Raw genomic sequence first — 22,928 nt, 5'->3', positions numbered from 1 at the left:
CAACTGGCCCAAAGTCACCCTGGCAACTTTCATGCCAAAGGCAGGATTAGAACTCACAGTCTCCTGGTTTCTAGCCTGATGCCTTAAATGCTAAAACAAACTGGCTAGTCCAAACTTCCCGACTTGAAGTAAGTCTCAGGAAACAGTAATTCCAATATAATCTGCGCTGGTTAGACCTCAACCTGATAGTACTGTGACCTATTCTTAGAGCAGTGGGGAAGAATGATTGGGTGACTTGAAAAGAAGTTCTCTGAAGAGAGAATACAAATATATTTACCCTTTAAAAAAGACAAGTGTAGCGAGGTACCGTAACATTTTTAGTCAAGTCATGAAGTGTTATCACTTAGAACAGGGGTCTTCAAACTTGACCCTTTTATGACTTGTGGACTTCAACTCCCAAAATTCCTCAGCCAGCGTGCCTGGCTGAGGAATTCTGGGAGTTGAAGCCACAAGTCATAAAAGGGCCAAGTTTGAACACCCCTGACTTAGAAGGTTAAGATTTGTTTTCTGTTGTTCTGGAGCCTAGTAATGGTCTTAAGTTGCGAGAAGGCAGATTTCAGCTAAATATTAAGAAACATCTCAAAGCATTCAACAGTAAAACCAATTTTCAAGGGAGATAATGGGTTCCCTTTCATTAATTTGTTCAAACAAGGGCAGACTAATCATCTGTCACGTCTATTTTAAAGTTACTGCCTATTGTTGGCTGTAATCAAGTTTTTCAAACTTGGCAACTTTAAAATGTGTGTACCGGTACTTCAATTCCTAGAATTCCCCAGCCAACATGCCAAGTTTGAAAAACATTGGACTAAATTATCCTTTCCATCTTTATGATTCTGTGTTTTGGGTTGGGATGGAACTGGAAGAGATATAAACTCTGTTCCAGCATCTTCACTTGTGGTGGCATGTCTTTGATCTATTTACTTTGACGTATTTGGAAAAGAAAATAGCAAACAGCTACCCATTTTGGGAAACAATGGCAATGTCAGCATTTTGAGAGTGGGATTCCCTAGCTACAAAATGTTACCGTCTATATCTAAATGGTATATTGTTATTTCTTCACCAATTTGGCAGGTTACTGTATTTTAGGCCAATCTCTCATTTTCTGCTGTGCTTTGAAAGTATCAGAAACATCAGCAAAAAGATTATAATCTCTGCGTTGTTCCTCATGTATTTGCACATGGCAAAAGCTGGGGATAAACCAGGCCAGATTGAGAGATGACTAACAATAGTCCCTTTTTCCCAGCAAAGGTAGCTTCACCAAACAGTAATTAAAATTAATTCAAAATTACAGATAGTCCTTGACTTATGACCACAATATTGGGATTGGAATTTCCATGACTGAGCAAGGCCATCATTTACTGACTCAGGCCTGATCTTGCGGCCTCTTTGCCTTGGTTGTTATGCAAATCACCATGGTCATTACTGAATCATTAAAGAAATCTTAATCTTCCCCTATTGAGTTTGCTTGTCAGAAACCAGCTGGGAAGGTCATAAATGGCAATTACCTGACTCTGGGATGCTACAATCATTGTAAATACAAGCCATTTGTCAAGCACCTGGATTTTTATCACATGACTGTGGGAGATGCTGCAGTAGTCATATGTGTGAAGACCAGTTATAAGTGCCTTTTTTCAGCACCATGAAAACTTCAGAACAGTAGCTAAATGAATGCTCCTAAATCAAGGACTGCCTAATTAAAAGTGAAAGTGGCTAATGTATTAACAACTAGTGTTCCTTAAATATGCTCCACAGGATACCACTGTTTTGCCTAAAACTTACAGATTGAGTTATGAATGTGTGTAAGAATAGTTCAACTTTGTGTACCCATTCACTCACCATGGCAATGCAAATAATCAGAAACGGTACTCTAAGACAGGGGTCTCCAAACTTGGCTGCTTTAAGACTTGTGGACTTCAATTCCCAGAATTCCTCAGCCAGCCATGCTGGCTGAGGAATTCTGGGAGTTGAAGTCCACAAGTCTTAAAGCAGCCAAGTTTGGAGACCCCTGCTCTAAAGACATTAGAAGCAAGGAAATCATAACACTTACCTTCATCTCCATAAAGCATTGCAACTTGAAGTTATATAACTGGCTGCTGTATTGAGATTAAAAAACATCTTTTGCACCTTTGCAAAATGTCCTGTAAAGTTGTCACAAAGTGTGGAATTGATGATTGCAGTTACCTAGCCCTGTCTGAAGCCCTGCAGGTCTGAAGGTCGCAGAATGTCTATACAAAGCCTACTGAAAAGTATCAGTTGTAGAAGTATAGCTAGTTCCCGGAGCCCACCACTGCAAATAGTACAAGCAGCTAGCTCCGTGGCCACATTTACCATGCAATTACAAGGTTGTCCAATCCAAGATCACAGTCTGAAATGGTCCTTTTTTGATCTGACACTTGGCTCAAATTGGACAGTACCAAGCTATCTGGACTTCTGGATAGAGGAGGGGCCAGCACCATCACATCCAAGGTCTAGTTACCATGTTAGGGCGTTGTTCCATCCAATCAGTTCTTCAGTGGAGTCAGCCTGGTGCTTGGTCAGCTGGACCTACTGCTGTTGCCACTTCTGGTCACATTCCTTTTGGCCAGTAGTTTCAAGCAGCTGCCTGTTGCTCTCCCTTTCCAAGCCATAAAAGACCTATCATCCGGTCTTTGGGCCTGGAACTTCCAACTTTTTGCTGGCTTCCCCATTGACTCCATTGGCTGAGAATGTCTGAAATTACAATCATGTGATCATGGCTCACCACAACATAATTGTAAGCCAGGATTGAGCACCCAGATCATGATCACAGGTCTGCAAGGACACAATGATGGCTACAACTCTTGAGGACTGGTCCCCTTCGTTCAGTGCTGTTGTAACTCTGAACAGCCATTGAATAAGTGATCGTAACTTTAGGGCTACCTGTACTAAATGATCACACAATGACATAAGATAGGTGAGTGAACCCCTCAAATTTATTATACCCCCAATATAAAATATCTGATCCCCATCCTTTCAAGTACTTTATTGTTTTTCTCGAACAAACAATTTCATAAGATAATATGGAGGAAGGATTGTTTTGGAGGTCAAGACTCATTGAAGGTCTTATTTAAACCAAGTAATAGTAAGTAGGGTATCTTCAATAACAGTCATAGGCAACTGTTAAGTATCATTTTGCATCAAAGTATTATGGAATAGTCAACCACTTACAGTGATCCGTCAGTTAATACCAATGGGCAGACTAAGATGCCACTTACAATAGTTGCAACAAATCATTACTAGCTTTCAGTTCCCCTGATCTTGCATGGAAAATTAAAATCTTGAATTGAGTTATGGCTTCTTTGTTTTCACCAGATGCCTATTGAGGTCCATGTGCATCTGTTAATATTGCATATTAAATTGACATGATACCATTGCATGTAAGTGGACATATACTATTTGTGCGATACCCAGTGATGCTGAAAAAGCTTTCAATTTTAGTGAAATCTTCATCATTTAAATAAGTGATTTAATGTAATTAATTATTTTAAGTGTACACTAGTAGCTATAACAGCAATGTGATAACTTAATGATAGTACGTGAAATAAAGGAATTGCTAACATTACTTCATTTATTTTTCAGTTACCTTGACAGAAACATTTGAAATCAATGACAAATTGATGAGATTTTTTGATCATTGTGAAAAATTTGTAAGAGACGTTGAAGACAACGATACAGCATTATATGAGGTTGATGCTTTTAAGGAAAGCCCTGAGATGATGAAGATAGTGAATAAAACCACACATACTTTGTGTCTACCAGCGGAAGACCTAAATGCAGGTAATACTCAGTCTTTGAACTCTTGAAGCTTATTGTGTTTGCTACCTGTCTTCAGTTATTATAAAGATCAGATGGACGTGAAATGTTAAACATGTTAAAATATCACTTGAATTTGAACCTCTTCAGTGCCAAAGTGTCCTGGCACTGGTTGTGGGCATTTCGTCTCAGGTGCACAAAGGTAGTCCTTTACTTAGACCACAATTGATACAGAACTTCCATCACTAACGATGCGGTCATTGAGTTGTACCCAATTTTACGACCTTTTCTGCCACCATTGTTAAGCAAATCACCATGGTCATGAAATGTGTACAGCTTTTCTGATTGACTTTGCTTGTCAGAAGCCTCCTAGACAGGTCACAAGAGATGATCATGTGATCCTAGGATGCAGCAACCATTGTAAATGCACACCAGTTGCCAAGCCCCCAAATTTTGATCATGTGACCATAGGGACGGCTACAGTCAGGGCTTTTTTTCTCATAGAACGCTCAGAACGGAGTTCCGGCACCTTTTTTTGGATGGAACTTTGTAGGTTAGGCAAGGCAGGTTGTATGACATGTGTGAGTTCCGGCACCTTTTTCTTTTACAAAAAAAGCACTGGCTACAGTTGTTGTAACTATGAGGACTGCCTGTAAATTGCTTTTTTCAACACTGTCGTAACTTCGAATGGCTGTTAAATGAATGGACATAAATCAAGGACTACCTGTACATTTGCCACCAATAGTAAAAACTGAAACTTGATTCATGTTTATGTGGTAGCCTGGAGAGAGGAGACAGATGTTTACCACTGAGTCCCACTGTTTACTACTGGAAAGGCTTTGTATGATCAAGTGTGGAGGACAGAAAGGAAGTAAACTATCAGCAATTTTCATGCAAAGCTCAGGTAATACAATCCCCAACATGTAACTGCTGTAGAACATCTACCGCTAGTAAGCTGAGTAGCTACTAACTAATAGTATCCTTGCCATCAATCATTGTTTATATTTTCTTGTGGTAAGATTTGTGTAAATGCACACTACAGATATTACGATCACTGACTTTTCAAAAACCCGAACAGAAGAAAAATATTAAAACTCATCAGAGTAACAGCATGGAGTTACATAAGCAGAGGGCTTTTTTAATTAGAATATCATGAATGATAAAGAATACAGTAAGTACAAAAGTAGGTAAATAATTATGTTGTCCTGTATAGTAGGCACCCTTATTTTGTATAGTATGTTAGTATCTGCCTACGTATGAGAATGTAGAAAACATAATGTATTTAAGTTTCACTTTGCAGCTTAAATGGACAAGCATTTGAACCAGGTTTGCAAGCATCTCCAGAAAATATGTATTAATAAAAATTCTGTTTTTGCTTATACTAATCAAGTTCACTGCAAATCCTTAACACGCATCTGCATATCATTTATGAATAATATAGATAAATTTATAGTAAACAACTGCCAATTTGTCCTTTATATTTTATACCAATACATTTTATATGGCACTATATATTCAGTGGAATTTCAAGTTGTCTGGGAAAAGAAGTGACAACTTGTGGTTCTTTTGTGTTCCACCACGTTGTTTCTCTGTACATAGAGCTCTATTCCTGGATTATTGTTTCAGTTTCCATTTTTCTTCAATAATATGGTACTATTGTAAAGAAATGTTTTCTCCTTTTTTGAAGTGGTTTTTTTCATCTTGCCATTTTTTAATAAGTATCTTAAAAACAGAGATACTATTGCTATCCTATTGTTCCTTTTTTTCCCCCCTGCAGATTTGTTACAAGTGGCATTTTTTACATGCTCCTTTGGACTAAGTATAAAAAACATTAGCTCCCCCTGGTGTTCACTGTTCAACAAAGAAGATGCCAAGGTAAGTGTCCACTACAGGTAGTCCTCGACTTATGGTCACAATTGAGCCCAAAATTTCTGTTAAGTGAGATATTTGTTAAGTGACTTTTGCCCCATTTTACGACCTTTCTTATCACAGTTGTTAAGTGAATGACTGCGGTTTTTAAGTTAGTAACAAGGTTATTAAGTGAATCTGGCTTCCCCATTTATTTTGCTTGTCAGAAGGTTGCAAAAGGTGATCACATGACCCCGGGACACTGCAACCGTCGTAAACGTGACAGTTGCCAAGTGTCTGAATTTTGATCATATAACCATAGGGATGCTGCAATGGTTGTGTGAAAATTGGTCATAAGTCACTTTTTTCAGTGATGTTGTAACTTCAAATGGTCACTAAATGAACTGTTGTAAGTTGAGGACTACCTGTATTATCTCTAAGCCATTTAATGTGAAATACCAGAATACCGCATCTAAACTGGCATTTTTTACTACAACAGAATGTTTAATATTTATTTCTAGGTACTTGAGTATCTGAATGATCTCAAACAGTACTGGAAGAGAGCCTATGGGTATAATATCAACAGTCAGTCCAGCTGTGTACTTTTCCAGGATATCTTCGAAAATTTGGACAAGGCAGTTTCAGAGAGTAAAAGGTATTTTTGAAGGGGAGGGGACACTATTTGGGACTGATAATTGGCAATAATAGATTGGCTGATTGATAGTAATAAATTGGCTCTGACCACTTGAATATGTTTGTATCTAGTATTTCTAGCCAATGTTTTAAAGCATTTTAGAGCTTTTAAAAATAAAAGTATGAAATGTTTTTTGCTGAATAAGCCATAATCTAAGATACAGTTTTTTAAAAAGTATTATAACAATTTCCCTAGGCAAATAGGGGGCTCCAATTCCTTACTCTGTTCGCTTTTCAAAATGTACATAACAGATCAATTGATCAATAATAGGTACTTATAAGGACTACTCATGGGTGTTTTTGCCTCATGGTATTTACTCATCACTCGTAATTTGTTTCTTCGAAGGTAAAAATGCCATGGATCCAAATCAAGATATCAGTAAATACCCCAATTGTAAATACTACCACTGGATGGCTTCCTTATTACAGAATATCTTCTTATTTTCAGGCACAAATAATAATATGTTGGTCGCAAAAAAATAAAAATACTTTGGGTTCCTAAGATTTGCCTAAAATACTTTGCTGTGTAATTAACCAGGACATAACATTGTGCCATTGAACAATAGCTGTTATGCCTACTTCAAATATTATTTGGTATATTTAAAATTCATGTATTCTTACATGAACACCCTCTGGAAATAATGCTGCTAGTGGTCTAAAACTAATACTACATGTTATGGTCAACAGCGGGTGGATGGATCGATGGATCAATCTTTGTGCTAGCCATCTCTTCAGTAGGCACTTGATCCTAAATAAACAGAGAAGATCAATAAAAGCAGGACCTTGAATCATAGGACAGTATAAAACATAGTGGATATAATTTACAAGTATTTACAATTAATTACATTTTTAGAATGGAGGTTTTTAAAGTTTCCTATTATTTTTTATTTAATGTATATTACCAGAGCAGAAGTCTTTGAAATGAATGTTATGATCTAAAATAAAAAAAAATAATAGGAAACCAATATACTCCCAGCCTTCTAATTATGATTAGGAATGCTGTATTTGTGTTGGTCTCAGTTTATATTAAAACCATTCGAGGCTGGAGTTACAGATAGGAGTTGTGTACTCACTGTTCCACAGCTATTTTGTTTTTCAACACATGATGTTATATTTCCTAACACTGGATGGCAGTGTAAATACAAGATTTTAGCATATATTTTAATAGTACTGCCTTAGGTTATGTATTTCAGTGTGTCCATTTCTTTATATTTCTGAACAAATAAAAGTCTGAGTTAGGAAAGGATTAGGTAATTAGGGCCTTTTCCATAAAGTAGGATAAAGCACAATTGGGTTGAGTGACTTAGAATGTGTAACTTACAAAGTCAAGATGGTGATAGGTAAGAAAGAAATAATGGATCAAGTCTAATGCTGATTTTCTGTTGTTTCAATGGCATCCCACTGAGAAAATGCTCAAAATCTGCTTTGCTGACACTATAGCAGGGATATTCCCCCAGCAGAGAGGCAGGAAGCAGCCAGCTAGTTGGCAGATACAGAGAACATACAAAGGAATATGACTTTAACCCCAATCCTATTCAATTAAAAATCAAGCAATATTTCAACTACACAGATGAAACTAAGAGTAAAATGCCACATCCTTTTGTTTTTCCTTCATTGATGAGCTTTCCTAAGGACACTTTTCCGCCTAAGCAGAAGTGAGTGAATTCTTATTCCCCGGTGAACATGTTCATTCCCAAGGAGACTGATGTTTCCCCTAACCAGATAGACTATTTCAAATGTATTTTAGGAGATAAAGGGAGCTTTACCTACAAAAAATCACTTAAGCATTGATTTAGGGTCTAGATCCCCTGTGTCCTATTGTATTTGATCATCCTAGCGCACACATGTCAAACTCCCGACGTCACGTGACGTCGCGCAACGTATCGTGACAGTTTTGCCATTGCCGGCAATGGGGTGGGCGCAGCTTTTGCATGACGCATCCAGCCCGCGGGCCAGCATTTTGACACCCCTGTCCTAGCAGATGAGGGAGCCTGGTGGCTCACGTGATTAGGACACTGGGGTGACCATCGCCCAGCTCGTGTTCAAGACAAGGTTGTACTGCATGGCAGGGTGAGCTGGCTTAGTGACTCTTACAATGGCACTGAAAAAAGTGACTTATGACCATTTTTCACACTTATGACCATTGCAGCATCCCCAGGGTCACGTGACTTACATTTGGATGCTTGGCAACTGATTCATATTTATGATGGTTGCAATGTTTCAGGATCATGTGATCCCCTTTTGCAACCTTCTGACAAGAAAAGTCAATGGGGAAGCCAGATTCACTTAACAACAGTGTTACTAATTTAACAACTGCAGTGATTCACTTAACAAATGTGGCAAGAAAAGATATAAAATGGGACAAAACTCAAAACATATTTCTCACTTAGCAACATAAATTTTGGGCTCAATTGTGGTCGTAAGTTGAGGACTATCTGTACACCCACTTACCACACACTTAATGGGAAACTTGTGCCTGTTTCTCTGACATTAATCTTTGCACTGCTCTATCCCCTCTCTCCCTCTGCTTGGCTCAAGGAAGCCGCTCCTACGTCTCTCTTTCTCCATCCTCTTCATCCTTTTTTTCTCTCCCTTTCCTATCAAAATCTCCTCCTTTTATATCCTCTCCTCTCTTCCCCCTCCTCTTTTTCTCTTTGGTGCAACTCCAGCTAACTCCTCTCCCAAGCTGCACGCTGCTCCTGGAAACGCCAATCAGCTAGAGCCCCGTGCCAATCCTGGTCACTCAGCAGAGCCCCAGCAACACGGCAGCTCCAGCTGACTGTCCCACAGGCCTGTGCAGCGCTGCTGCCTCTTCAGCTCATCCCCCTGCTACACTTTTACATTTTTTTTACACTTTTTTTTACAGTGTTTTTCAACCCGTCATACGCACACCACCTACCAGGTGCCAAAGTACCATCAGTGGTATGCTTACCACAGGTTGAAAAGCACTGCCCTATACCATTTTAAAAGGGACGCGGTGGCTCAGTGGGTTAGGACGCTGAGCTTGTCGATCAGATGGTTGGCAGTTTGGTGGGTCGAATCCCGAGTGCCGCATAACAGAGTGAGCGCCTGTTACTTGTCCCAGCTTCTGCCAACCTAGCAGTTCGAAAGCACGTAAAAATGCAAGTAGAAAAATAGGGACCGCTACGGTGGGAAGGGTAACAGCGTTCCGTGCGCCTTTGGCGTCTAGTCATGCCGGCCACATGACCACGGAGACGTCCTCGGACAAGCGCTGGCTCTTCAGCTTTGAAACGGAGATGAGCACCGGCCCCTAGAGTCGGAAACGACTAGCACGCATGTGCGGGGGAACCTTTACCTTTACCTTTATACCATTTTAGATAAGTGGCTGTCCAGTCTTTTCTTAAAAACCCACAACTTCTGTCAGCAAGTTGTCCCACTGGTTAATTGTCCTCAATGTTAGGAAGTTTCTCCTTAATTCCAATTTGCTTCTCTTCTTGATTAGTTTCCATCCATTGTTTCTTGTCCTGCCCTCTGGTGCTTTGGAAAATAATTTGACCCCCTCCTCTTTGTGGCAGCCTTTTAGATATTGGAACATTGCTATCAGGTCACCCCTAGTTCTTCTTTTCTCTAGACTAGCCAAGCCCAAATTCTGCAACCGTTTGTCATAGGTTTTAGCTTCCAGGCCTTTAATCATCTTATTGCTCTTCTCTGCACTTTTTCCAAAGTCTCAACATCTTTTTTGTAATGTGGTGACCAAAACTGGATGCAGTGTTCTGGGTGTGGCCTTACTAAAGCTTTATAAAGTGGTACTAATACTTTACATGATTTTGATTCTATGCCTCTGTTTATACAACCAAGGATTTGCATTACCTTCTTTGGCTGCTGCTGCACACTGCTGGCTCATATTGTGATTGTCCACTAGGGCTCCAAGATCCCTCTCACAGTTACTGTTTTTAAGTCAGATTTCTCCTAGCCTATACTTAAAACTTTGTTTTTCCTACCTAAGTGTAAAACCTTGCTTTTCTTTACATTAAATTTCATATTGTTGTATAAGGCCCATTGTTCAAGTTTGTCAGGATCTTTTTGGATCCTGTGCTTGTCTTCTGGGGTGTTGGCTATTCCTGCCAGCTTAGTGTCATCTGCAAATTTGATGAGTTCCCCTTCAATCCCCTCACCTAAACCATTTATGAAGATATTGAAGAGTATTGGACCTAAGACAGAACCTTTTGGTACCTCACTGCTTACTTTCCTCCATGTAAATGTAGTACCATTGAGGATGACACATTCAGTATGGTTTGTTAGCCAGTTACAAATCCATCTGGTGGTGATGCTGTCTATCCCATATTTTTCTAGCTTACCAAGAAGTAGGTTGTGGTATACTTTGTTGAATGCCATGCTGAAGTTTAAGTATACTATGTCCACAGCATTTTGCTGGTCTACTAATTTAGTCACTTTGTCAAAGAATGAAATAAGATTGGCTTGGCATGATCTATTTTTAGCAAACCCATGTAGGCTTCTAGTTATAACTTTGTTTCTAGATGTTCGCAGATCTCTTTTTCAGTATCTTTTTCAGTATCTTCCCAGGTATTGACATGAGGCTCTTTTCTCTCCACGGCCTGTTACTTCCTTGCCATCTTGTCTCTTATGAGGACCTACGGTTTCCTTGACTTTTTTCATGTTATTTATATGTTGAAAGAAACTTTTTTTTAATTATCTTTGACTTTTGTTGCAAGTCTTGTTCATTTTGAGCCTTTGCTTTCCTGACGTTATCTTTGCAGATTCGGGCTATCTGCTGATACTCTGCTTTAGTTATGTGTCCTTCTTTCCATTTTTTTGTACTTGTCCTTTTTGCCTTTCAGTTTATCAGAGGGATCTTTCTACAACCATGCTGGTTTTTTCTTGGATTTCTTGTTTTTCTTTTTCAGTTATATTGTGCTGGACTGGGCTTTTGTGATCATATTTTTCAGACTTTCCCATGCCTCTTGTTTTCCCCTTTAGGATTTTCACCCATGGAATTTTTCTTAGGCTCTCACTTTTTTAAAATTGGCTCTTTTAAAACTTAAAGACAGTGGCTGGATTATGTTCTATTGCTTATGTTTGCATTATATTGAATTCCAATGTGACATAGTCACTCTTACCCAGTGTTTATCACTGAGTGTTTTTAAGAAAAAACTGGACAGTCACTTGTCTGAAATAGTATAAGCTGTCCTGCTTGAGCAGGGGGCTGGACTAGAAGACCTTCAAGGTCCCTTCCAGCTCTGTTCTGATTGATTGATTGATTGAATAAATGAAATCATTGGTGATGTCCATTTTGAACTCTAAATCATTAGGGAATGAATTCATTCCCCAATTCTAAGTGTCTTTGCCCCCAATGGGATTTTCTTTTCAAGCGCCTAAGAAATCAGGAGATTCAGGCAGTACAAATGAGTATAAAGATTTATTGCAAGCTTAAGCTCTCTACAAGAATCTGACCAACTGGCCATTAAGGGAAATGAGTGGGAGATAAGATAGGCATTTGAGGTGGACTGGACTTAGATCTCTTGTAGGTGCACAGGGACTCATGACTTATAGCACATTTGACCCCTCCCTTAGTTTCCATCTAGTCATCTTCTATAAGGTAAAGGTTCCCCCACACATGTGTGCTAGTCGTTTCCAACTCTAGGGACCGGTGCTCATCTCCGTTTCAAAGCCGAAGAGCCAGCGCTTGTCCGAGGACGTCTCCGTGGTCATGTGGCCGGCATGACTAGATGCCAAAGGCGCACGGAACACTGTTACCTTCCCACCGTAGTGGTCCCTATTTTTCTACTTGCATTTTTACGTGCTTTCAAACTGCTAGGTTGGCAGAAGCTGGGACGAGTAACAGGCACTCACTCTGTTACGCGGCACTCTGGATTCAACCCGCCAAACTGCTGACCTTCTGATCGACAAGTTCAGCGTCCTAACCCACTGAGCCACCGCGTCCCAGCATCTCCTATATTTCCCATGTATTTTACCAGGAAACATATATAGGGCAGGCTAGAAAAGTCAGTTCCCTCCTAACCGTACTCAAGAATCCCGGGTTTATTAGTGACGTCCATTTTGCTCTACAGGTTCATGGTGACCTAACCCTAAGTGGAATTTTCCTCCAATGGGATTTTCCCATGTATTTTACCAGGAAACATAGATAGGGCAGGCTAGAAAACTCAGTGCCCTCCTAACCGTACTCAAGAACCCTGGGTTTGTTAGTGTTGTCCATTTTGCTCTACGAGTTCATGGTGACCTAACCCTAACCCTAAGTGGAATTTTCCTCCGATAGGATTTTTCTGTATATTTTATCAGGAAACATAGATAGGGCAGCCTAGAAAAGTCAGTATCCTCCTAACCATACCCAAGCACTCCAGGTTTGTTGGCGATGTCCATTTTGCTCTAAGACTTCATGATGACCTAACCATAACTCCTCCCATGTATTTTACCAGGAAACATAGATAGGGCAGCCTAGAAAAGTCAGTTCCCTTCTAATCATACCCAAGCACTCCAGGTTTGTTGGCGATGTCCATTTTGCTCTATGAGTTCATGGTGACCTAACCCTAACCCTAAGTGGAATTTTCCTTCAAAGGGAGGAGTTCTTGGGTATGGTTAGGAGGGCAGTGACTTTTCTAGGCTGCCCTATCTATTTTTCTTGATAAAATACATGGGAAAATCCCGTTAGAGGAAAATTCCGGTTAGGGCTAGGTCACCGTGAACTTGTAGAGCAAAATGGACATCGCCAACAAATTCGGAGTGCTTAGGTATGGTTAGGAGGGCACTGACTTTTCTAGTATGCCGTTTGTTTCCTGCTGAAAAACATGGGAAAATCCAATTGGAGGGAAATTCCACTTATGGTTAGGGTTAGGTCACCATGAACCTGAAGAGCAAAATAGACATCGCCAACGCACTCGGAATTAACTTACTATACTAGGAAGATGCTACCAAGATGTCCACCTTAGTCATTAATTAGTCATGCTGCCTAATTTTCCTCACCATGTCAGCTTCCTGTTGTGGGGATAAAATGAAGGGAGATCCCCATGTAAGACGCTTTGAGTTCTTGGAGAAAAGGCAAGATATATATCTAACAAATAAGCAAAATATAATATGTTATAATTGTTGAAGCGTAGTCACATTTACCTGCAGAACTATTGAGGCATGATTATACTGGATTGGAATCCCCCCTTTTATAGTTTTTGGCAGGAATGACATGGAGGATTTTGGTGCCCAAATGAACTGCACTTATACAGAATGGAAACTGGCCCAGATGAATGAAGTATAATTTAGGCTGGCTGGGGAATTCTGGGAGTTGAAGTCCACAAGTCTTAAAGTGGCCAAGTTTGAGGAGCCCTGCTATAACCCAAAAGATCTTTAAATCAATAGAGTTAGTAGTGTTTGCAGAGAGGGAAGAGGTTTTATTTATTGTACTTACTGACATAAAACAATTACATAAACAAGTACAAGTAGTTCTCGACCTACAATCATTTGTTTAGTGAAAATTGGAAGTTACAATGACACTGAAAAAAGTGACATATAATCATTTTTCAGACTTACGACCTGCAGCATCCCCTTGTCACCTAAGCAAACTCTGGATGCTTGGCAACTGGCTCCTATGTATGACGGTTGCAGTGCCCCAGGGTCATGTGATCCCCTTTTGAGACAAGCAAAATCAGGGGGGAAGCCAGATTCACTTTACAGCCCTGTTACTGGCTGAACAACAGCAATGATTCATTTTACAACTGTAGCAAGAAAGGTCATACAATGGGGCAGAACTCAATTATCTCGCTTAGCATCAGAAAATTTGGGCTTAATTATGCTTGTAAGTTGAGGACTATCACTAAAACTATAGCAGATCATGGGGCACTGGGTGTTCTGTAGTATTCTACTATTAAAACCATCATCCTCTTCTAACAAGAGACTAATGTGGAGAAGTTAGAAGTTTTGTTGTCTCCAATAATCAGCTGGTGAACACAGAAGATTGTGGGAGCATATTTTTATCCATTAGATCTGAAATTGAGGATGGGATAACTAGAACCAGCAGTATCTAGCACTGATGAAGTTACCTAGTGTGGGTAATGAAAGGTCTGCAAGAAAACAACCAAGCTCAGGAAGCACCAAGGAGCCTTCAGTTCAACCCTGAGCTACAAATATTCTCCTTTATTGGAACCAGAACGAGTTAAGATAAACCTGCTAAGGAAAGTTTGACTGGACACTTCAGTAGCTTTTGCTCCCTTTCCTGCCCTTGTAAACCTTTATTTCTTTGCTCAGCCTGTTTACAGCTTAATGATTTCTAGCTTTCGTATGCAGATTTCAACCTGATGTACTTTGTGCACTTAACCTGTATCTTAACATGTTTCCTTCATTGCTCTTCTTGAAATATAAGAATAAATGCTTTTATTCTTACACTCCAAGACCACCTAAGCTTGGTAAATGTGGTTAAAAGGGGGGAGGGAACAGAGTCTTTTATGTAAGACTTCCTCTTCTATTCCCTCCGGATTCCAAGTGAGAGGGGACACTTCCCCTTTCAAGGATAAGGGTAGCTGTGTAGCCATCTGCCGGGGGTGGGGGGGGACTGTCACTGGGGAATGGCGTCTCCTACCAGACAGCTTGAAACACAAAAGAGAGTCAGATTGGGAGGTGTTTGAAAGAAATCTGGCAGGCATATGTGGATGTTAGGAACATACATCTCCTTCCCTGGTAAAAACCCTTCATTAAAAATGTTATTTACAATGTTTAGTATCCAGCAACATTCTGTCTCGGTAGAAAACAATACATGTAGCTCAGAGTTGAACTATGGAGTTCTTGACACTCTCTCAGCTTGGGTCTTTGCTTACAGACATTTCTTTGCCTGAATAGGTAACGTCATCAGTGCTAGTCTGTGTGCTTTGCTCCCTGTTTATACTTAGTAGCTTACCCTGCTAGTATCAGTGGAGATTCTCAATCATCCAGGCAGAGATGCCTGAAGGTTGAATCGTTGCAACTGGACTAGATTTTAATAATGATATAAATAATAAAATTTAAAAATTTTATTTCAAATTTAACTCCAGTTGCAATGATTTAACCTTTAGATAACTTCAGACAACCTTAGGTTGCCCTGCTAGTGTTCCAGCTAGGAGAAAACTACACCTCCACCAACAATGATGTGCAGCCTTCCTTGCCAACTTCTCTCCCTTGACTTTCTTGGTGGGAAGTGAGCAGATGGGTTGTGAATATTGATGACATGAGTGTTGGACCATCATAAGAGCAGGCTGGTTGCCAAGAGCCCCACGCTTAGGACTGGCCATAAGTCCCACTCATTCAGTGCCATCACATTTTGAACAATTGTTGAATGAGTGGTCTTTAACTGAGAGCCACCTGTAAAACAGTCTTATACGCATGAAATTTGGTAACAAACGATGGGAGTTTGTACAGAGGCATTTCTAAACACCAGGGCGGCATTAAAATCTCAGATATGGCTAGGTATACAATTGGGTTCTTCTTTACCCTTACAACATTGTTACCTTTCTTTTGTCCCCAATGGAATGCAAAAAATGTCCCAAAATATTAATAATGACAAGAACAACTGATTTCAGTAGCGTTCCTGTTTGTGCTTTGGATTCTGTGCAATTTTTCCTTGATGCGGGCCAGACATCAAAAGGAAGGCAGAATCAGACAAAAATTAAGTTGGATTTAGTTTAGCTGATAAATATAATTATACAGTGATTAAGGCACCAAGCCAGAAAGCTGGAGACAGTGCATTTTAACCCCACCTTGGCCATGAAAACCAACTAACTCACATTGAGCCAGTAACACACTTTCAGCCCAACTCACCTCACAGGGTGGTTTTGTGGGGATAATAGGAGGCATGTGTTGAACAGGTTTGCCGCCTTGGGTTATTTGTAAAAAAATAATAAAGACAGTATTCAGATAAAAGTTAGGTTTCATGTATTGAATAATTAAATTTCATTATCTGTCACATTAATCCTTACAGTGCAACAGTACTTATTGAAGAGCTTCTAGGGATTACACCCAAGGCTTTGGCAGCCGGTTGGGAAAGCTTATGATCTTCTGATTTATAATGTGGAAGGAAAACTCATTCTTGTTGCTCAGTTACCATTTATGTACATAGAGTGATCTAAAAATACCAAAATTGCCTTAAAAAAGAGATGGAACAGAGTAAAAAAATTAACAGTTCAAGTCAGTTCTTATTCCCAGTAGCTCTGCAGGTTCACACACGAAAAAGGGCCAAACCTAATCATTAGAAAAAATCAGTTTGTTAGCTCAAATTGGATATCTCTATCCAGGCACTCATTCTCTGGTTCCCTGGAAGCAACTCCCATTATCCATGAGTTGCCAGTTGTCCTTAAGTGCAGGTCAAAGAAAAGGTTGGAGTTAAACTAAAAACTTTGTATTGGTTGATTAGATATTTTTTGCTTAATGTCCTTTTGGGCAAGTGAACGTGTTCTGTTACACAACAAGATAATAGATCCAAGGAAAGATCTTGTCAAGAGTTCATGGGGTTTTGAGAAAGACATCTTTTTTGAACAGCAATCAAAGTTTGTTGACCTATGTGGGTGGGACCCTTACGTTGTTATGGTCAAACAGGATTATCAAACATCACCCTTTGCCTTCATAAAATGAACAAATGTATTTGTATTGACAGCTTAGTGTGCAGAAAGCTATTAGAGAACTCTATTTTTCTAGAATAAATTGTATCTGTTTCTAATAATTTGTTCAAGAATCCATGCTAATTTATATTACTTCAGGAAACTACTTAATTGTACCTCTGCTGCATAAGACTGATCAATATTTTAGTAAATCCTAAATCCTCTTAGTCATCATTATTGTGAGAATTTAATATTAGAGTTGTGAGGAATTACATTTTCAGTGAAGGAAATAAGGCAGGACTAAGTTCATTCCGACTGAAGACTAATACTCTAATATTGGTTTAATTACAAAAACTTGCAAATGAATTTGGCTGAGTACAAAATTGTGCCACGCTATATTTGTTTAGTCATTGATTATTACATAAAGTACAGTTAGCTCATTCATATAGCGTGTTAAGCAAACACTAATAAACTTTTTATGGCTTAGTGGAGTCATGCTAAGTTCTTCACCCTTCCTTCCCTTTCAGATATATATCTCTTGACTAATGTGCTAGCCTGATTTTATATCAAAATCAATATATTAGTAATGCTGTGTAATGAGTTTGTAAAGCAATATACTACAAATGTGGCAATCAAACAATTAACTGAACTTTGTTGCCTTTTACATGATATAGATTAACCCATATAACTAAAAGCATTCCTCTTATAATATTAAACTATGGACTTGCTAGCTCAGTATGGAAATTCTGCAGAATATTGTGACTTGTGAACACATCCTCTTTGCTCCCATTTGAATTTTCCCACTAATATGAGCAGCTAAGCAAACCAGAAATATATGAAGTACTGTATATAGGGTTGAGCTGTGGAGTCCTTACTGCTCTCGAAGCTTGGTTGTTTGCTTGCAGATGTTTCATTACTCAGTTAGGTAACATCTACTGACTGTGGGGTTTGCTTTCTAGCACTGATGATGTCACCTAGTCAGTAATGAAACGACCCTAAGCAAACAATCCAAGTCAGAGAGCAGCAAGGAGTCCAGAGACCAGAAATAATTTGTTTTAATATATCATCTGAATTGGATAGTTCATTGGATCAATCTCACATAACAAGGCCTTCCTAGTTTACTATCTGATTTGCTTGGGAACAGTAAGCTACGAACTCTAGCCTTGGTAGTACATCTAGTGCTAGCCAAACTTCCCTGCCCTTCAGATCTCATCGTCTAACAGTCTGGATGGGATTTGACTGCTTGGTTGGATAAAGAGAATCATAGTCTACCACATTTAAAGAGTACCAGGACAGGAAGGATTAAGGCCGGTTTCTGATTTGTATCCACTACAAATCTCAGTAATCTGTGCACTAATCTATATTGTCAGAGTATTCAGAAACTTTAAACGAAGTACTAGCGCACACATCATATTAGGCTGTTAAAAAAAAATCACTTTGGTTGTGGCTTATCCATATACTTAGAAACCCCCCAGAATGTAAAAAATGGGCTCAGCGTATAGGCTTTTAGTCATAGCAGTGAACTACAGATTGGAAAATATGCTCGCCGTAATAATGTGAGATTTCACTTAAGTATGTATTTACAATATTTTATATTGTACTGTCACCGTAGTGCTTTGCAGCATACAGGCTTTGTATCATCTGTTTTGTACTGCATCCTTATCTTAGTGACTCACAAAACTCAAAAGATTGCATGAGCAGATTATTTATAAACTAACGGAAGGACTAACGAATGAATTTTCAGCTTAGCTAAATGTGGCAGACCCCTAGAAAAAGTGCATATTGAAAAGCATTTAAAGGAAAACGATGTTTGCTCTCATGTGCATGTTCAAAGAGGCATTTTGCGGTGAAGCAAGGGACAATGGATGCAATAATTTAATGGAACAAAAAAATAGAAGTACATAAAAGGAAGTCATAGACAAAAATATCGTAAGATACCCTAGCTGGGAGGGTACCTTTGTTTTTATGGATTTTTTTTAAAAATCCCATTTATATCCCGCCCTTCTCCGAAGACTCAGGGTGGCTTACAATTTAAGCACAAACCAATGTGCTTAGCAATGACTGTGAGCAGCCTAGTCATTGTATGTGAGATAGGCAGCCACATAAGTCCTATAAATAAATGGATAAAAAGAATGTAACTAGGACTTAAGGCATTTCTTAAAGTAAGGACAAGCTCTATCTGCAGATATTATCAAGCCTTTAGAGATATTTATTTATTTATTTATTTAGTTGCATTTGTATACCGCCCTTTCCCTGAGGACTCAGGGCGGTTTACAGGGAATTAAAAATCAAATATGTAAAGAGTCAGTTTGGTGTAGTGGTTGAGATGCTGGGCAAGAAAACAGGACACTGAGTTCTAGGCTTCTTTTAAGCATGAAAGCAGGTTGGGTGACTTGGGCCAGTCACTCCTTCTCAGCCTAGCCCACTCATTCACCACCTTGAGCTGGCCAAAATATACTTTTATAAAGGCAGGCTAAAATAATAACAACAATATGAACTGAAGCTATGTGAAAAAGACTATCTGAAATAGAATTGCTGCTCAACACTTCCCATATATGCAGCCAAGATACTGCAGTGGAGTTTGGACTGGACAAATGTGTCACCCTTACAAACAGTAGGGGATAAATAGTGAAAACTGGGGGAATCAAGATGCCCTATGGAATTCCAAAACATCTGGAGGGCCACTTGAACACTATTGGCATTGGCAAAATCACCACCAATCAATTGCAAGAGACAGGTTTACATGGAAGAACTTCCATTCTGTGACATTATCTTTAATGTTATTAAACAAAAACATCTGCCTATTCCAGGTCCTTGGGAATTACTTGACAAGTGGATAAAAATGTCAGATGCCATCTAAATATCTGGCTGACTGTGTCACTAACTATAATAATAGGGGGGAAAAACATGGGCATCCCATAGTCAGAGAAAAGGGAATTGGGAATAATTCTCACTATAGATTTCTGGGCAGAGGTAAGTGGATCTCTTTGGGGAAAATAAGGATTATGAAAATACATAGCAGACTTTTAACCAAGTCACATGAATTTTTCTGATATAGTATTAGAAGCAGAGCATGACTTAGCAACTATGAATACTGGGATAGCATGGGGGTGCGGGAAGAATAATAATGTGTGCTGGTTACTGCCTTGATTGTGGCAGTGTCTCCAATGAAATGGTCAGGTACTCTGCAAACAGCTCAGGAAACTGGCCTCTGTAGTCTACTAGAGATTTTGTCATTTGTTTTTTTAGGTATTTTGGGTAGGGTTTTAAAAATCAGCCCTATTTTGAGGAAGTGACCATTATTTAAATGTATTATTTGATCAAAGCATGACTTTTTCCAACTAAATTGATTATCCTAGCTTTGAATCACTATAATTAAATCTAGTTTTTCTACTAGCAGATTTCACTACAGCACCCAGTAACAAAACAGTAGTTTCATATTCATCCGAACTTGGATAAGTTTGAGTTAATCCTTTCTTTCTTGACTTTTCAACTTTCTAGGTCAAAACCCATTTCTTCGCCAGTCATCATCCAATTTGGACACGCAGAGACTCTTCAGCCTCTTCTTGCACTCATGGGCTATTTTAAAGACAAAGTGCCTCTTAATGCCAGCAACTATCACAGTCAATCAAAACGCAAGTTCCGTAGTGGCCGTATCGTCCCTTATGCTGCCAACTTGTTATTTGTGCTTTATCATTGTGATCAAGCTAGATCTCCTAAAGATGAGTATAAGGTTCAGATTCTTCTGAACGAGAAGCTCCTGCCCTTTACGTACTCGGGGAAAACCGTTTCTTTGTACACCAAACTGAAAAACCATTACAAATGTTTTCTTCAGAATTGTGAGTTTGCCAAAGTGTGCAGTATCAAGAAAAATGGCACTATCATTAATTCATTATAAGGAGACATCGTAAAAAAAAAAGATCACCAGTGTTTCAGCGTGTGCATATTTTTGGCAAATGGTAATGTTTTTTGCTATTAAGACTGGTGTGTTGCAGATGCTGCAGTGTTTTAAAAAGTCCTTAAATGTATATTTGCAATTTCTAAAAATAGCAACAGACCTGGAGCCTGAAGAAAGGCATGCTGAATATTTCCAAATCTTGAAACAAACTGCTCTTTTCATGAAAAATAACTCTCTTTCCTTTCCTAAATCAGGAATGATTGAAAAGTAATGACATGGTGTTCAGCACTCAGCTTACTCCATTGCACTGGCTGTGATTAATGATGATGAAAAATGGTTGCTGGAATGCTAACTTGTAAAAAAGGTGGATTTCAACAAGTATTTCTTACTTTCAGTTCCAAGGTTCTTTTACATATTCCTGTCAATCTCAGGGGAATTTTGCAGCCATGTGAATTGTCTACATATTTATTTCTCTGTATCCCGTTTCAGAGGTTTAGCATGCATTTGGACAGCAAAATGGTAACTGACCATTCCATGATTCAGTCATTTATTTTTAATGGTAGACTCTGTCCAGTAATAATGTTCATCTTCTAGGACCAGAAAAAGAAGGCTTGTGAACTTGGCATTTGGACCAAGGTCATTCCAGTTTCGGTATTTAACTATTCCAATTGCCTTCTTCTGTATTCATATTGAAGGTGAAGAATTAGTGGAATTTTTTTCAGGATCCAAAAAAGATTTAGTCATTCTGTACAGCAGGTGATCTTTTCAAAACCTGAAAAATTGCCTGAAATTTAATCTGTTTTGGGTGTGAAAGAGAGGGCTTAAACAGTGGGAATGGGAGTGTGGAGACCTTTGGGAAATAAATGTCTACCATTCTAACTCTGAAACATCAGTTCAAACCCCAAATCCAATCTCACACTTTTGAAATGAAGGCCATTTTGCTTCTGTATCTGCAGTTCAGTCTCATAATTTTAGGGGGACAAATAGAAATTATTAAGACTGCCTGCAGTTCAAGGGCCGTTAGCTGCCAACTGCTATTTATGGGGTGGGTTATATTACAAGTTACAAAGATTTGTATAACTTGTATATGGTGCTTTTGTGAAATTTCTCATTAATCTTTAAAAGATATATCTTCTGACTGTGTAAATCAGTATTTTTCAAACTTGAAAACTTTAAAATGCGTGGATTTCAACTCCCAGATTTCCCCAGCTAGCATGTTGGATTCATTTTATCAAGAAGATATTTTTAGATTCTTTCTTTTAAAGAATCATATGCGAACAACAGATGCTACCTTATATATATATAAAAATCAGACATCCAAAGCAAGGGGTTCGTGTTTAAGCAGAAATCAGATTAGAGTTAATTTTAAATCAGCTTATACATCTTAAGAAAAGCAACTGAATTAAATGGATTAAATTAGAAAATGCCTTACAATAGACTTTGAAGAAAGGGATTTTAAACTTGCTTTTAGATGTAAGGTTTTTAATGAAAATAATTAAAGGAAATGACTCTGCAATGATGGCTCTATTGATCAAGATGGAAAGAAAGAGAAGAAGATGACACAGCAAGGTGGATAGACTGTGGTTTTCCATTAAATGGAATACAGCATGTGTATTAAATATGTTACTGAATGTAAACTGGATAAGACTTCAAGAAGTGTGTAATTCTCTTCTTGCAATTCAGGTTTTTCTTTTGCAAATCCTTGTTAAACAAGATAACTTATCATATGACTTAAGTTCATTGTTTATTGACAGTATATTATATTGGCAGTATATTAAAGACTTACATTAAGGTTTAACCATGTGAGGGAAATGTTATGATGGATCAAAAAGTTCAAATATAGCTAAGATTATGCAAGCTAAATTCAAACAGGTTTAATTACTACTTTCTGCTTGATCTGCTTTGTGTGGGAATTTGATGCAGATTAAAGGTGAAGATGGATGCCAGGACACACATTGGCAATAAAAAAGGTAGAGTGTGGGAAGACAGCAGATTTCTGCAAGATCGCTCCTATTCCCATTCACTCATGAAAAATAAACTCAGTTGAGGATAATTATTGGTAAGAGAGAAAGGACTTCCTTTTGTGCTTGAAGTAGGTTAGATAGCATCACCACCAGATGGATTCATAGCTGGCTGACAGGCCGTACTCAGCTTGTGGTCCTCAATGG

General features: G+C 38.8%; 1 protein-coding gene across 2 annotated transcripts; it reads left to right on the top strand.

Annotated features, from left to right (window-relative positions):
• MINPP1 (multiple inositol-polyphosphate phosphatase 1) lies at positions 1-22,070 on the top strand. 2 transcript variants are annotated; one of them, XM_081328211.1, is made up of 5 exons: positions 1-128; positions 3,598-3,795; positions 5,549-5,646; positions 6,141-6,274; positions 20,364-22,070. In XM_081328211.1, exons 2-5 carry the CDS (start codon positions 3,636-3,638, stop codon positions 20,758-20,760), a joined length of 789 nt encoding a protein of 262 aa, XP_081184337.1. In that variant the 5' UTR covers positions 1-128; positions 3,598-3,635; the 3' UTR covers positions 20,761-22,070. The 2 variants fall into 2 exon arrangements, with proteins under 2 accessions (XP_081184337.1, XP_081184338.1); XM_081328212.1 differs by lacking the exon at positions 1-128 and adding an exon at positions 4,552-4,675 and having other exon boundaries at positions 3,775-3,795.
• The last annotated feature ends 858 nt before the right edge of the window (positions 22,071-22,928 follow it).

This window comes from Vipera berus, assembly GCF_964194415.1.
Source record: "Vipera berus genome assembly, chromosome: 5".
Lineage (NCBI taxonomy): Eukaryota > Metazoa > Chordata > Lepidosauria > Squamata > Viperidae > Vipera > Vipera berus.
The sequence above is the reverse complement of the archived record's forward strand: the minus strand, read 5'-3'. Positions and strand labels throughout refer to the sequence as shown.

Excerpts from the sequence above, each read along its gene's own strand:
- MINPP1 (XM_081328211.1), top strand. The coding sequence starts at position 3,636 with ATGAGATTTTTTGATCATTGTGAAAAATTTGTAAGAGACGTTGAAGAC. Across the intron at positions 3,796-5,548 it reads AGCGGAAGACCTAAATGCAG|ATTTGTTACAAGTGGCATTT; the intron begins GTAATACTCAGT and ends TCCCCCCTGCAG. Across the intron at positions 6,275-20,363 it reads GCAGTTTCAGAGAGTAAAAG|GTCAAAACCCATTTCTTCGC; the intron begins GTATTTTTGAAG and ends TCAACTTTCTAG.